General features: G+C 44.8%; 1 protein-coding gene across 1 annotated transcript in view; it reads right to left on the reverse strand.

Moving 5' to 3' along the window:
- The window catches only part of ret (ret proto-oncogene receptor tyrosine kinase), a 63,186-nt gene that overhangs the window by 43,430 nt on the left and 6,147 nt on the right, over nt 1-13,609 (reverse strand). Inside the window, exons 2-5 of the mRNA XM_060854405.1 lie at nt 11,219-11,460; nt 8,219-8,390; nt 2,861-3,060; nt 155-446 (exon numbers count right to left, since the gene is read on the reverse strand). Of these exons, the coding sequence (XP_060710388.1) occupies nt 155-446; nt 2,861-3,060; nt 8,219-8,390; nt 11,219-11,460 (906 nt within the window). The remainder of the gene's footprint in view (nt 1-154; nt 447-2,860; nt 3,061-8,218; nt 8,391-11,218; nt 11,461-13,609) is intronic.

The following is a 13,609-nucleotide window of genomic DNA, read 5'->3' on the forward strand; positions in this document are numbered from 1 at the left end:
AGAAATAGGAGCAGGAGTAGGCCATTCACAATTGATCCTCCAACTCAAATTCCCCCTCCATCTCATATCCTTTCTCTCCTTCCTCCCTCATCTGAAATCAAAAGTGTGGTCAGAGAAAGGCAAAAGGACAAAAACCCGAAGCACAAGTACGTACATGAGCCCTCGAGAGTGACGATAATGCTGGCTTTAGCCACCTCCTTGCTCAAAGACTCATTGGCAATGATGGTATAGTGAAGCTTGGAGCAGGAACCTGCTCTCAACATCTTCACATCATTGATGTACAGGAACCCGAATATATCCTCAGCTCTCTTAAGGACCCCCACGATGGACGAACAGTTTCTTTCCTGATGTGTGATGTTCTCCTCGGTCTGAGTCAGGGGCACCAGCGTGTAAGTTATATTTAATGCTTGAAAGTTGTGGCAGTTTGCGATGCAAATCCTTCCAATCTGTAACACACGGTGGAAATAATAATTAAGTTGCAGCCAACATCCCGACTCATTAACATTCCCGTCATCCAATTTGAGGGTTCGATCATCCCTCCTGGTGTCAACAGGTGGAGCTCTGGAAAGAGCATTGGCTTGGTATGTGGCCCTGGGGTGTGTGTGGATGTCTTCCAGTCACTGTGTAGCTTGTGGTAGCTCAGAGAACATCCGACTGTATGGGATAAGCACCCACACTGGTCTGTTTGAAGATGGTTATCACCATGGAAGAAGTGCTTAGGTCAGGGGCTGTCAATCATAGAACATAGAACATAGAAAAATACAGCGCAGTACAGGCCCTTCGGCCCTCGATGTTGCGCTGACCGAAGCCTACCTAATCTACAGTAGCCCAATAACCTCCATATGCTTATCCAATGCCCGCTTGAATGACCATAAAGAGGGAGAGTCCACCACTGCTACTGGCAGGGCATTCCATGAACTCACAACCTGCTGAGTAAAGAATCTACCCCTAAAATCTGTCTTATACCAACCTCCCCTTAATTTAAAGCTGTGTCCCCTAGTAACAGCTGACTCCATTAGCGGAAAAAGGTTCTCACTGTCAACCCGATCTAAACCCCTAATCATCTTGTACACCTCTATCAAATCTCCCCTAAACCTGCTTTTCTCCAATGAGAACAGCCCCAAGTGCCTCAGCCTTTCCTCATATGATCTTCCTACCATGCCAGGCAACATCCTGGTAAACCTCCTCTGCACCCGTTCCAGTGCCTCTACATCCTTCCTATAGTATGGCGACCAAAACTGTGCACAATACTCCAGATGAGGCCGCACCAGAGTCTTATACAATCAGATCCTACGTACTCATCATCAAGGAGAGGAACCATGGACACAAGAGCTCACATTCACCATTTGGGGATTGGAATATTCTGAGCTTAGAGGTGAAGTGACAATTCACCTTTATCCAATTTTTGGAACATGAAATTTTATTAGCATGTTAATTGTTTTCCAGCTCCCAAATGGACAGAATATGGAGTCATGACATGAAAGGCAGCCATTCATCCCATTGGAAGGGTCAGTGCTAACTCACAATCTAGTCCATGCCATCCCCTCTCACTCCAACCCTTCAAGTTTATTTCCTTCAATTGTCAATTTCTTCTAAAATAATTAACTGTCTCCATCCCCAGCGTGCTCTGAAATAGAGGCTTCCAGATCATTCTCACTCACCGTGTAAAGAAATCTATTATCCTATGATCATTTTGATGTAGAAATAAATAACCAGATTCTACAGTAGATTAGACTAACACCTGGGTTGGGTGGGTTGTCTTCAGAGAAAAGATCAATCAGGCTAGGCTTGTATCCACTGGAGTTTGGAAGAGTTACAAGGGGAATTGTTTGAAACTTATAAAATTCTGAGGGGTCTTGACTGGGTGGATGTTTCTTGTTTGAACTAGGGGTCACAGTCGAAGGATAAGGGGTAATTCATTCAGGACTGAGATGAGGAAGAATTCCTTCACTCAGAGAGTTGTGAACCTGTGGAATTCTCTCCCATGGGAAGTTGTTGGGGCCGGTTCATTCAAGAGAGAGCTGGATGTTGCCCTTGTGGCTGAAGGGATCAAAGGATATTGAGAGAAAACGGGAATGGGATACTGAGATTGCATGATCAGCCATGATCATATTGAATAGCAGAGCAGACCCGCAGGGCTGAATGGCCTTCTCCTGCTCCTATTTTCTCTGTTTTTATGTCTTCTGGGAGAATCTAGAACTAGGGGTCACTGTTTAAAAATTAAGGGTCTCCTATTTAAAATAGAGATTGGCCTTTTTTCTTCCCTCAGTGAGTTGTGAGACTTTGGAACTCTCTTCCTAAAAAGTAGAAGCAGAGTCATTGAATATTTTTAAGAAAGAAGTAGATACATTCTCTAAGAAAGGGGGTGAAAGACTATTGGAGTAGACAGGAATGTGGATTTGAGGTTCCAATCAGATCCACCATGATCTTACTGAATAGTGAAGGAGGGCTTGAGGGAATGAATGGTCCACTGCTAATTCTTCCCTTGTTCAAATGTTCTCAAGTCTCACTCAATAATAAAGATGTGGCTCAAGATTACTATGACAGTACCATACATCATCATAGAACATTGAACAATACAGCACAGGAATAGGCCTTTCAGGTCATCATGGTTGTGCCGACCATATGCTATTCTAAACTAATCCCATCTGCCTGTACAAGGTCTGTATCCCTCTAGTCCTGTCTGTCCAAATGCCTCTTACATTGCTATTGTATCTACTTCAACCACCTCCCCTGGCAGCATGTTCCAAAATATTAGATTAGGTTAGATGTCTTTACTCGTAGCTCTTAGCTTTTTATTGCAGTTGTTCTGACTTTGTCTGTCCCCCGCAGAATCTCCAATCACAAGAAAAACAATTACCTTTGCAGACCGTCCTGCATTCCTGTTCAGCGAGAAATGGAACATGTTGTCAGTGAACTCGATGATGATTGGGCGGATGGTGACGTTGAAATGGAGCATCACTGAGCTGTTGGGGCCATTATATTCTGTATCACGGACCAGGACGTCCAAAGTAAATGACCGGTTCTCAGAGATTGACAGGTTTTTCTTCAGTATCAACTCTGAATAAAACACAAAATAATACAGGGAATTATACGAGTACAGAACAGTCCATTCAGCCCAACTGGTCAATACCCAGCATTCATGCTCCATACAAGCCTCCCTTTTATATCAATGTACATCTGCATTGTCCACAATTAATTCTATCAGAGGAGAAAGTTATTAGCGTGTATCTATTGGCACACTTGGCATTGATAAGCAAATGTTGCAGAATTGCAGAGTCACATCTAACAAGAAATGTTTTGCTAATAGCTACACTTACAACCAATTTAAGGTTGAGCTGTTAATATGCCTCATTTACAGTCAGTTCTTCCAGAGCATGATAATTACGTTCCTGTGTGACCCTGCAATATACAAAAATCGCACTATACAAATAACACTTAACGCCTTGGTGATCCAATCGTGTTATAGCCATGTTACGACACGGGGTAAACCCCTGTGCTAATTTAAACCAGCAATACAGAAAAGATTCACCTTACGCTGCAATCTGTTAAAATTTGAGAGGCAAAGAACTATCCCAAAAGTCACTACTTAAAGTAAAAATTAACAACTTTTTTGAAGTCTAACAGAGAATATTAACTAACAACTATTTTACAACTTCTTTCTCCTAAACCTATGTTTTACCTCCCCCTCTACAACATTAGTCAGATAAAACAAATCGTGATTACGATTTACAGAAAAATAATCACGTTTCAAAACCGGCCAGCTTTGCTGAGTTTCCTCTGTAGATTTTCCTCTATAGCTTCTCTCTCCAAGTTGGATTCGATGTTTTTTTCTGTGCAAAATCCTTCTCCAGAAAGGTACCTCTCAGAGAGCTCTTATTAGCAGCCTCCATCTGTTGGTCTTTTGGCAGTTCTATTTGCCGCTCTGGCCAACTGTTCAACATGTCTGATATTTATACCCCAAAACATTGAATAGTTTCATTGGTTTTAATATTATCAAAATACTAAATTCAAACTTGACTGGGCTTTGGTATCTTAGGGCATGATTTAAATTTGAAATTTGTTTTTGTCTTACAGCACCCAGCTACACTCGCAGTTCGACCAAATGTTACATTGTTACCTTGCTCAGAGCACTTTGCACTGTGTCAGCTGATATTGCTAGCTTTTCAACTCTCTAAAAGGTATAGTACACCTCTACGCCTTCATAACAGCCAACACACACTTTAAAAGTTCACACTTTAGAAACAGCGTTCTCTATTCACCCAATCGTGTTACAGCCAATTTGGGTTCAGGAAAGATGTCATAGCAGAACTGACTATGTTTCCAGCAACCAGGAGAAAGTGAGCACTACAGATGCAGGAGAGTCAGAGTCAAAAAGTCCGGTGCTGGGAAAGCGCAGCGGGTCAGGCAGCATCCGAGGTCCAGGAGAATCGACGTTTCAGGCAGAAGCTCGAAATGACATACATTCATACAGAGAAACCCATTCTTTGCAAATCAGTGGGACACATTCAAGTCTTGTGCCTTTCTGGAATTATTTGAGGTCCTTTTGTTTTCTCAATGGCATCATCTCAGCGAATCAGAATCAATTGGCCAATTAATCTCCCACAGTATAAATTGTTGTGCTCAGTTACAATTTGGCATTCTTGCATTTGTCCTGATGAGTGCAAGATGATGACAACATGTCTCTCTTTTCATCAAGATTCAAGTTCTATACAGAGCTGAAAATGTGTTGCTGGAGAAGTGCAGTAGGTCAGGCTGCGTCCAAGGAGCAGGAGGATCAATGTTTCGGGCATGAGCCCTTCTTCAGGAACCCTTTTCCAGCAACACATTTACAGCTCTGATCTTCAGCATCTGCAGTCCTCACTTTCTCCTCAAGTTCTGTACAGCCTAATGACTGGCCTCAATATTCCACAGGTGCATGTAACATTCTCCTGAAGCCGATGCAAAGATGTCAGGCAAGCTTCTCAGCTACCTTTCATCAGAAGTCAGGGTGTGATCATAGTCCCTTATGACTTTAGTACTGCCTATCACATGAATTTGTCACCCTAGTTTATCTTGGTTCCTGGCAAGTTGGTGGGACTAGTTTAGTTTGGGATTATGGTCGGCATGGAGTGGTTGAACCAAAGGGTCTGTTTCTGTGCTATATGACTCGACAGTGATTGTCATTGAATGCTGTAAAAACCCACCTGATTCACTCATGTCCTTTAGGGAAGGAAATCTGCCATCCCTACCTGGTCTGGCCTACATGTGGCTCCAGACCCACAACAATGTGGTTGACTCTTGACTGTCCTCTGAAAGGAGCAACAAATATTGGCCTTATCAGGGATGCTTACGCACCATGAAAGAATAAGTTAACACCTTTATGTTTGAGTCAGTAATGGACTCGATGCTAGCAGCCTCATTTCTTGTAAGTCCAAGTCCCACACCAGTGACTTATCCCTCCAGTGTCGTACTCTGTTAAAGTTACTGACTTGAAAATAAGACATTAAACCAAAGTCTGGTGTGTCCTTTCCAATGAACACAATAGATTCATAGCATTAACAGTCATACAGTACGGAAACAGACCCTTTGGTCCAACCAGTCCACGTCAACCAAACTAAACTAGCCCCACCTGCCTACTTTTGGCCCATGTCCCTCCAAACCTTTTCTATACATGGACTGATCCAAATGTCTATTAAACGGTGTAACTGTCCTCACATCCCTCACCTCCTCTGGCAGCTCATTCCACACACCACTCTCTTTGTGAAAGAAGTTGCCCCTTGTGTATTTTCTAAACCTCTCTCCTCCCATCTTAAAAATATGCCCCTTAGTTTTGAGTTCCTCCACCTATGGGAAAAGACTCTTAACATTCACCTTCTCTAGGCCCATGATTTTATAAACTTCCATAAGGTCACCTCCTACGTCCAGTGGAAGAAGTCCCAGCATATTTTTATCTTTCAGTCACCCAGTGCTTTTCTTGTGGCAGTGTGTTGTGCATGAATAGTCTGAAGGGAGTCCCTCACTACAACAAAAGGACTTTGATGGTTGTGTCACAATTTGGAAGGTTATGAAAGGCGATATATATATATAAATACAATACAAATAAAAGAATAAAATAATAGAAAGAACTGTCTTTGCTGGAAATCTGAAACAGGCAGGAATAGAAATTGCTGAAGACACACCTGGAGAAAGAGAGAGAGAGAGGCAGGGGTGGGCGGGGGAGGTTTGGGGGGACAGAGAGAGGCAGAGACAGACAGACAGACAGACAGAGGTAAAATCCCAAGTCCAGTGACCCTTTGTTAGAACTTTCCAGCATCCATTGAAACATGATCTCAGAGCAACCCAAATTGGTACAGTGGAATGGGGGTAGAATTCCTGTTGAAGAAACATTCTGGGTATAGTAATTCCCAACATGTTGTTCACATTTCAGTTGGTATGAATTCTGTCCTTCTCTGGTTCATTGAAATGCCAGGAGGAGGGGCACTGGGGGATGAGAGCGGGGTTGGTGGGTGCGGGTTATCAATTTGCTACATTGACATAGAATTGGCATGGCTGATTGCCTCAGGGCACAGATTGAAGATTGGCCACTTCTATAGAATGGGAGACAGCAAAGTCCAATTTAACACCAGCCTTTCATTGGCCTGAAGTTTTATCCCAATGAGGGTCTTCCAGGCAAAGTCTGAAGGAGTTTGAAACAGTAAATCCCTGTTTACCAGAGTGCAGCTTTAAATGCTATTGAATCTGGATGTAGTGGTTAGTGGGATGTGGCCTTTGTGATTTTCCATCCATCCATTATTTTAATGGATGCAGTATTGAGTGAGCGGGGTCATAAGAATTTGAGAGGAGACCATAAAGCCCCTCGAGTCTGCTCCGCCATTCTGTAAGATCAGAGTCGATAAATCTGCTGTGCGTTTTCTATAGCACTAAGCTCTGCACCAACGGGAGCACTTAAGCAGAAAGGTTTCCCCTAATCGGAATGCTTCAGGCTGAAGGACACACTTCGAGTAAGATGCTGGTTCTCTAGCTCCTGCCAGTAACATAAACAGACGGGGAGGGTGGTGGTGATTGGTGGGGGGGGGTGGGGGTGGGGGTGGGGGGGGCGCGGATGTTGGTATGCTGTAAATCTGGAAAAAGTTATAGTGCTGTTCATAAACACTGCACAGGCGAGATCATCCTTTCCCTTTGACCCAGAGCTGGTGACCTTCATATCATTGTTTGACATCCCTCTCATCATCTCTGTCCTTCTCTGACCCTGGCTCTGTCCTTCTCTGGCTCTGGCTCCTTCACTCTCTCTGTCTCTCTCTCCCTCTCTCTCTCTCTCTCTCTCTGGCCCTCCCTTTCTCTTTGTCTGGCTCTCACTCATCTCTCTTTCTCTGGCTCTCCCAACTCACTTCCCCCCCCTTCAACTTTCTGTCTGTCCCTCTCTCTCTCTCTCTCTCTCTCCGTCTCTTTCCCTCTCTCTCTGGCTCTCCTTCTCTCTCTCTCTCTCTCCCTTTCTCTCCCTCTTGGTTTTCTCTCTCTCTCTCTGGCTCTCCCTCTCTGGCTCTCCCTCTCTGGCTCTCCCTCTCCTTCTCTCTCTCTCTCTCTCTCTCTCTCTCTGGCTCTCTCTCTCTGGCTCTCTCTCTTTCTCTCTCTGGCTCTCCCTTTCTTTCTCTCTGTCTGGCTCTCTCCCTCTGTCTGTCTGTCTCTCTCTGGCTCTCCCTTTCTCTCTCTCTCTCTCTCCCCCCCTCCCCCACCCCTCTCTCTCTCTCCCTCCCTCTCTCTTTCTCTCCACCTGGCTCTCACCAAGAGACCAGGCACCACAGGATTTACAAAAGGCACAGCACCAATCCAGGCTTCCCAAGATGGAGGTGACTGGCGGGGTCCTGAGCTGTGATGTTAGGAACTCCGCTCCTTCACCTCTTCCCAGTCTCACCCACCTTCTCTCTGCTCCCTGACACCCCCGATCTCAGAGGTGTCTCAATAATTTACAAACCTCTAAATGGGGTCACAGTGGGACATTCGGGGCCTGAACCATCCCGCACCCCCTAACCCTTTCTTATTCATCAGTTTTCCTTCCTTTGAGTGACAGCAAAGTATCCGAAGCCAAAATAAACCCCACCCCACCACACCCATCATTTTCCCCTTTCAGATACTCATGGACCTGCTGTGTATGTTTCTGTATCCCAGAGTTTGAGGTCTCTCTCCACTGGCCCAAGCCGTGGTTTGCTGACAGACAAGGAATTTGGCGAGGGTTTACCGTATTTGTTCACCGTCCCTCGAGCAGGCATTTTGGTGCTGGCAGGTATCTCCAAAGGTGTGGCCTTCACTCGGAAGTTGTCTGTGATCCAAGTGTCATTCCTCATCACTGTAGCTGTGTACTTGGTGGTGCTGTCTGTGTCGTACACCGAGAGGGACACCACCACGGTGTTCTGAAAAATACAGCAGGTATGGCACTGAGTGCGGCTCTTGAAACCTCAATGGAATAGATTTTGGATCTACACAGTACTGTTAAAATGGATGACAGCAAGCCAGAAACCCATTCTACCCTCCTCACCAAGGGCAATGGAGATAAACTGTTACAAGTAGTACTGTTCCCAAACATGAAACTAGAAACAGAGGGAAAAAAAACCTCTTGAATGATTCTTTGCTAAGAGTGGGAATTAAGGGACAGAACAGTGGCTCAGTGGTTAACCCTACTACCTCACCGTGCCAGGGACCCAGGTTCAATTCCAGCCTCAGGTGACTGCATGTTTGCGTGTTCTCCCCGTGTCTGCGTGGGTTTCCTCTGGGTGCTCCAGTTTCCTCCCACAAGTCCAAAGACGTGCAGGTTAGCAGGACTGGCCATGCTAAATTGCCCATAGTGTCCAGGGGTGTGCAGGTTAGGTGGATTGGCTGTGCTAAAATTATCTGTCGTGTCCAGGGATGAGTAGGCTAGGTGAATTGGCCACAGTAGATATGGGATTAGGGGATACACTGGGAGGCTGGGTCTGGGTGGGATGCTCTTTGGAGGGTCAGTGTGAGCTCAATGGACAAAACGGCCTGCTTCTGCACTGTAGGGATTCTATGATAGGTGCAAAGTAGGATAGTGTTTCCTTTCATAATCAAACTGCTCGGATATGCTGTGACACAACTCCAGTGGCAGGTGGCACTTGACTCAGACCTTCTGGCTCAGAGGAAGCGATACTACCAGCATACTGCAGGAACTCCTAGTTGAGTTACAATGAATCAAATTCATTTGAAGTATGGGTTTCTGATTAAAGATTTAAAATTGGCAATCTATCCCGGCCAGGAATCGAACACTGGTCAATTGCTTGGAAGATAGCTATGGTCACCACTATGACATTGTATGTGAATTGTGTTTAATTACGTGCGAGTGTAGAGCATTGGCTGAGGTTGTAACTTAAGCACATCTAAAGGGGCACAGACTGAAACTGTTGAGTTAGGAGGTCGATGCTTAGAATGTTTCAGTTTGCAATAAATGTAGTAATGAAAATCTGTTCTAATAAAATTGTTCACTGATAGTTTTTCCCAAACAGAACACTAAACAAATGAAGCAAGAGATCAACAAAAATTGAAAAGCAAGGAGACAAGACAGAATTTAAGGAAACTAATTGAACACAGGAAATGGAGTCCTTAAAAGTGAATTCCCTTAAAGATAGGGTAACCTTACGACAGAAGTGAGTTGTTCTTTCTTCTATTTTCTGGAGACAATTATCTTTAATTCAAACAATGATCATGCTGCAAAGTGCACAAGAATGGAATATTTCATAGATATTGTAAGATGTTGAATTTCCAGACCCACATTCTGGAAGGTTGTATCTGCATCAACTCTGATTGATGTTGGGTGTACTCAAGGCTGGTGAGCACTGGTCAACCACCAAGCTAGGAGTGAAGGGAAGATTTTGTAAATGAGGCATGAGAGAAGACAGCTCAGATTAGAACAGGAGATCACTGTTCGTGGAAGAAGGAAGTGGGCCTCTGTTAGAAAGGGAACCTGAGATGTGTTGGATGCATGGAGCAGAAGAGGTTCTTTTGTCATGTGGGGTTATCTACCCAATTAAGGGTACAGTTTCTTTAGAACTTTTAAAATTGCACCTTAGTGCTAATTAATGTCATACATGGTAATCTGAGATATACCACGCTCTAATATTCCTGTGACATTACTGAAAAACCATTATTTGCATGTGCCTCTCTCTTCACCTCTACTAACTCCACCCACAGTGTGCTATATATGCCCAGTGAGACACAGCACCACAACATCATCGTAAGGTTGCTCCGGAGTACTAGCACACCTAGGCAGCAGAGGCCATCACCATGGTAACTTCCAACATGTTGTTTCCACTGGAAAGAGGGGATGTGAAGACTGAAGAGGTCATTAAAGTAGATAATGATAAATCAAGCTCTGCAGAAATAAAGCGGCCTGTCAGAGAATGAGGGAGATGTAGAAAGTGTAGCATTCAGGATAAATGCTTTTTGGGTGAAAAATAACAACTTGAGTTGGTTGTGCATCTTCCATCACTCCCACATAGGAACTGAAGACAGAGACACGTGCACATATTTACACACACACAGTCACATGTATACATGCATAGACACACACGCATAGACACACAAGGACACGTACATACACACACGCACACACACATACACAGAGACACAGAGAAACATGCACAGACACACACATGCACATAGACACGCACACACACATACACACACACATACACAGACACACAGACACATGTACACAAACACACAGACACATGTACACACACAAACACACTGACACAGTCACATGCACACACATAGACAGAGAGACATGCACAGACACATACACGCACATAGACAGACAGAGACACACACACATATATAGAGAAACACACACATACATACACACACACATACAGACACACATACACAGAGAGACACATACACAGAGAGATACACACAGACACATGTATACACACAGTCACATGCACACACATATAGACAGAGAGACACGCACAGATGCACACACAGACACATGTACACACACACACACACACAGACACACATACACAGAGAGACATGCACAGACACACGCATACGCACATAGACATGCACACAGACACACACAGGCACACATACACAGAGACACACAGACATACACACACATGCACACACACGCATGCGCACACACACGTGTATATACACACACACACACACACACACACACACACACACACACATGTTCTCATCCAGACCTTGTAGGGGGTCCTACCTCTTTCCTGTTGAACTCAATGAAAGCCTCAGCCGTGTCGTTACCATCAGGGAGGTATGGGGCATTGTCACCTTTGTCAAGAACAGTCACGTGCAAGGACCTCCCAACCTGCATCACTTGCACAGGTGTCCGCAAGATACATTTGACAATCATTTCGTACGTTTCCCTCTGTTCCCTATCCAAGGACCTTTCCACACTGATCTCTGATGTCTTCTCATTAATCCTGAACGGACCCAAACCATCTGGAAAATGAACAGATTAAAATGATACTTTGTACGGGGTGCTTGTGTCCTTCCAGCAGGCTTCAGCAGCAGCACCACTGTGGTGCTTGGAACCAGGGCTGGGTGGATCTCACTGACAAGGAGACCCTTGATTGGGGTTGGTCACCTGGCTAATCAGGGAGCCCTGGCTGACAGATATAAACAGGAGCAGAGGTGGGTAGGGGCGGGCTGCCTTAGAGTGGTCGGAAGGTGGGAGGGGTGGGGGCTTGCTGGGCCTGTATTGTCTGCACTTCTGTATGTAACCGTATTGTTTAATGTACAAATGTCATTGTCACTGTCTTGTTAAATGTGGAACTGGGATTTGAGGGTTGTCCTCATCTCCCTGTAAAATGGTCAAACGATAGGGTTTGGGGCCTAGCTTTGCTGCTCCTCTCCCTTGTAAAATTGCTGTCTCTTTTACAGCTGTAAATGTTTATTGTAAACTGTTTTGTAATTTGTTTAATAAAATTTAAAAAAATAAACAGGAGATTCAGAGTCTCCTCAGTTTAGGGGGAAAAAAAAAATAAACAGGAGCAGACCGCTGTCACCCTGGACGGGTACCAGGGCGGGCTGTCCTAGAGGTGGTCGAAAGGTGTGTCAGGGCGGACCGAGAACTGGAAGGGGCATGGGGTGGACCGAGATCCGGAAGGTGGTAGGGGCGGGCTACCTTGAGTGGCCGAAACTGTTTTTTGTAAACTGTGTTTTGTAATTTGTTTAATAAAATATTATAAACAGGGGCGTCAGAGTCTCCACAGTCTAGCGACTGGTTCCGATCTGGCTGGTCAGAGCCCATGTACTGTGCTCACAAAGGGTGACTTGGTGACAGGATACCGGTCTTGGTCCAGTTATTTCAAACAACAAGATGGATTTCCGTTGGGCAATAGCAGCTGTATTAAAGGTAATGTAATGATGGTAGTTAAATGGAAGACAGCAACATAGACACGGAGTAGCAGATTGGGAGGCAGATTTTGGAAATGTGTAGAAGTAACAAGGTTGTTCTTGACTGGAACCTACATAGTTCAAATGGTTTGGATGGAACAGTTTTTGTCAGGTAGGTCCAGGAAGGCTTCCTGACGCAATATACAGATAGGCCAACTAGAGGGGAGGCCATATTGGATTTGGTGCTTTGCATCAAACCATGCCAGGTGTCAGATCTCTTGGTGGGAGAGCATTTCAGTTATCGTGATCACAACATCCTGACCTTTACTGTACTTATGGAGAGGGATAGGAGCAGACAGTATGGGAAAGTATTTAATTGAGGGAGGGGAATGACAATGCTACTGGCACGAACTGGGGCATCTAATTTGGGAACAGATGTTCTCAGGGAAATGCATGACAGAAATGTGAAGGTTGTTTAGGAAACACCTGCTGAAAGTGCTGGACAGATTTGTCCCACTGAGGTGAGGAAGAGATGCGAGGGTGAAAGAATCTTGGGATGAGGAACATCTAGTCAAGAGGCAGAAGGAAGATTACTTAAGGTTGAGGAGGCAAGGATCAGACAGGGCTCTGAGGATCACAAGGAAGGAACTGAAGAATGGACTTGGGAGAGCTAGAAGGGGGAATGAAGAAGCTTTAACAGATGGGATTAAGGAAAACTCTAAGGTGCTCTACACTTTTGTGAGGAACAAGAGGATGGCCAGAGTGAGGGTAGAGCCGATCGGGGATAGTGGAGGGAACTTGCGCCTGGAGTCAGAAGAGGTAGGGGAGGTCTTTAATGAATACTTTGCTTCAGTATTCACTACTGAGAGGGAACTTGACATTTCTGAGGACAGGGTGAAACAGACTGATATGCTCGAACAGGGTGATATTAGGAAGGAGGATATGCTGAAAATTTTGAAAAACATAAGGATATCACCTGAGCCAGATGGGATATACCCTAGGTTACTACAAAAATCAAGGGAAGGGATTGCTGCACCTTTGGCAATGATCTTTGCATCCTAACTGTCCACCGGAGTTGTGTCAGATCATTGGAGGTTGGCAATTGTTATTCTCTCGTTCAAGAAACAGAATAGGGATAATCCTGGGAATTATAGACCCGTCAGACGCACATCAGTGGTGAGCAAAGCAATGGAGAGAATTCGGTGAAACAGGGTTTATGATTACTTGGAAAACCATAGTTTGATTAGAGATA

Source organism: Hemiscyllium ocellatum, chromosome 43, assembly GCF_020745735.1.
Source record: "Hemiscyllium ocellatum isolate sHemOce1 chromosome 43, sHemOce1.pat.X.cur, whole genome shotgun sequence".
In the NCBI taxonomy this organism is placed as follows: Eukaryota; Metazoa; Chordata; class Chondrichthyes; order Orectolobiformes; family Hemiscylliidae; genus Hemiscyllium; species Hemiscyllium ocellatum.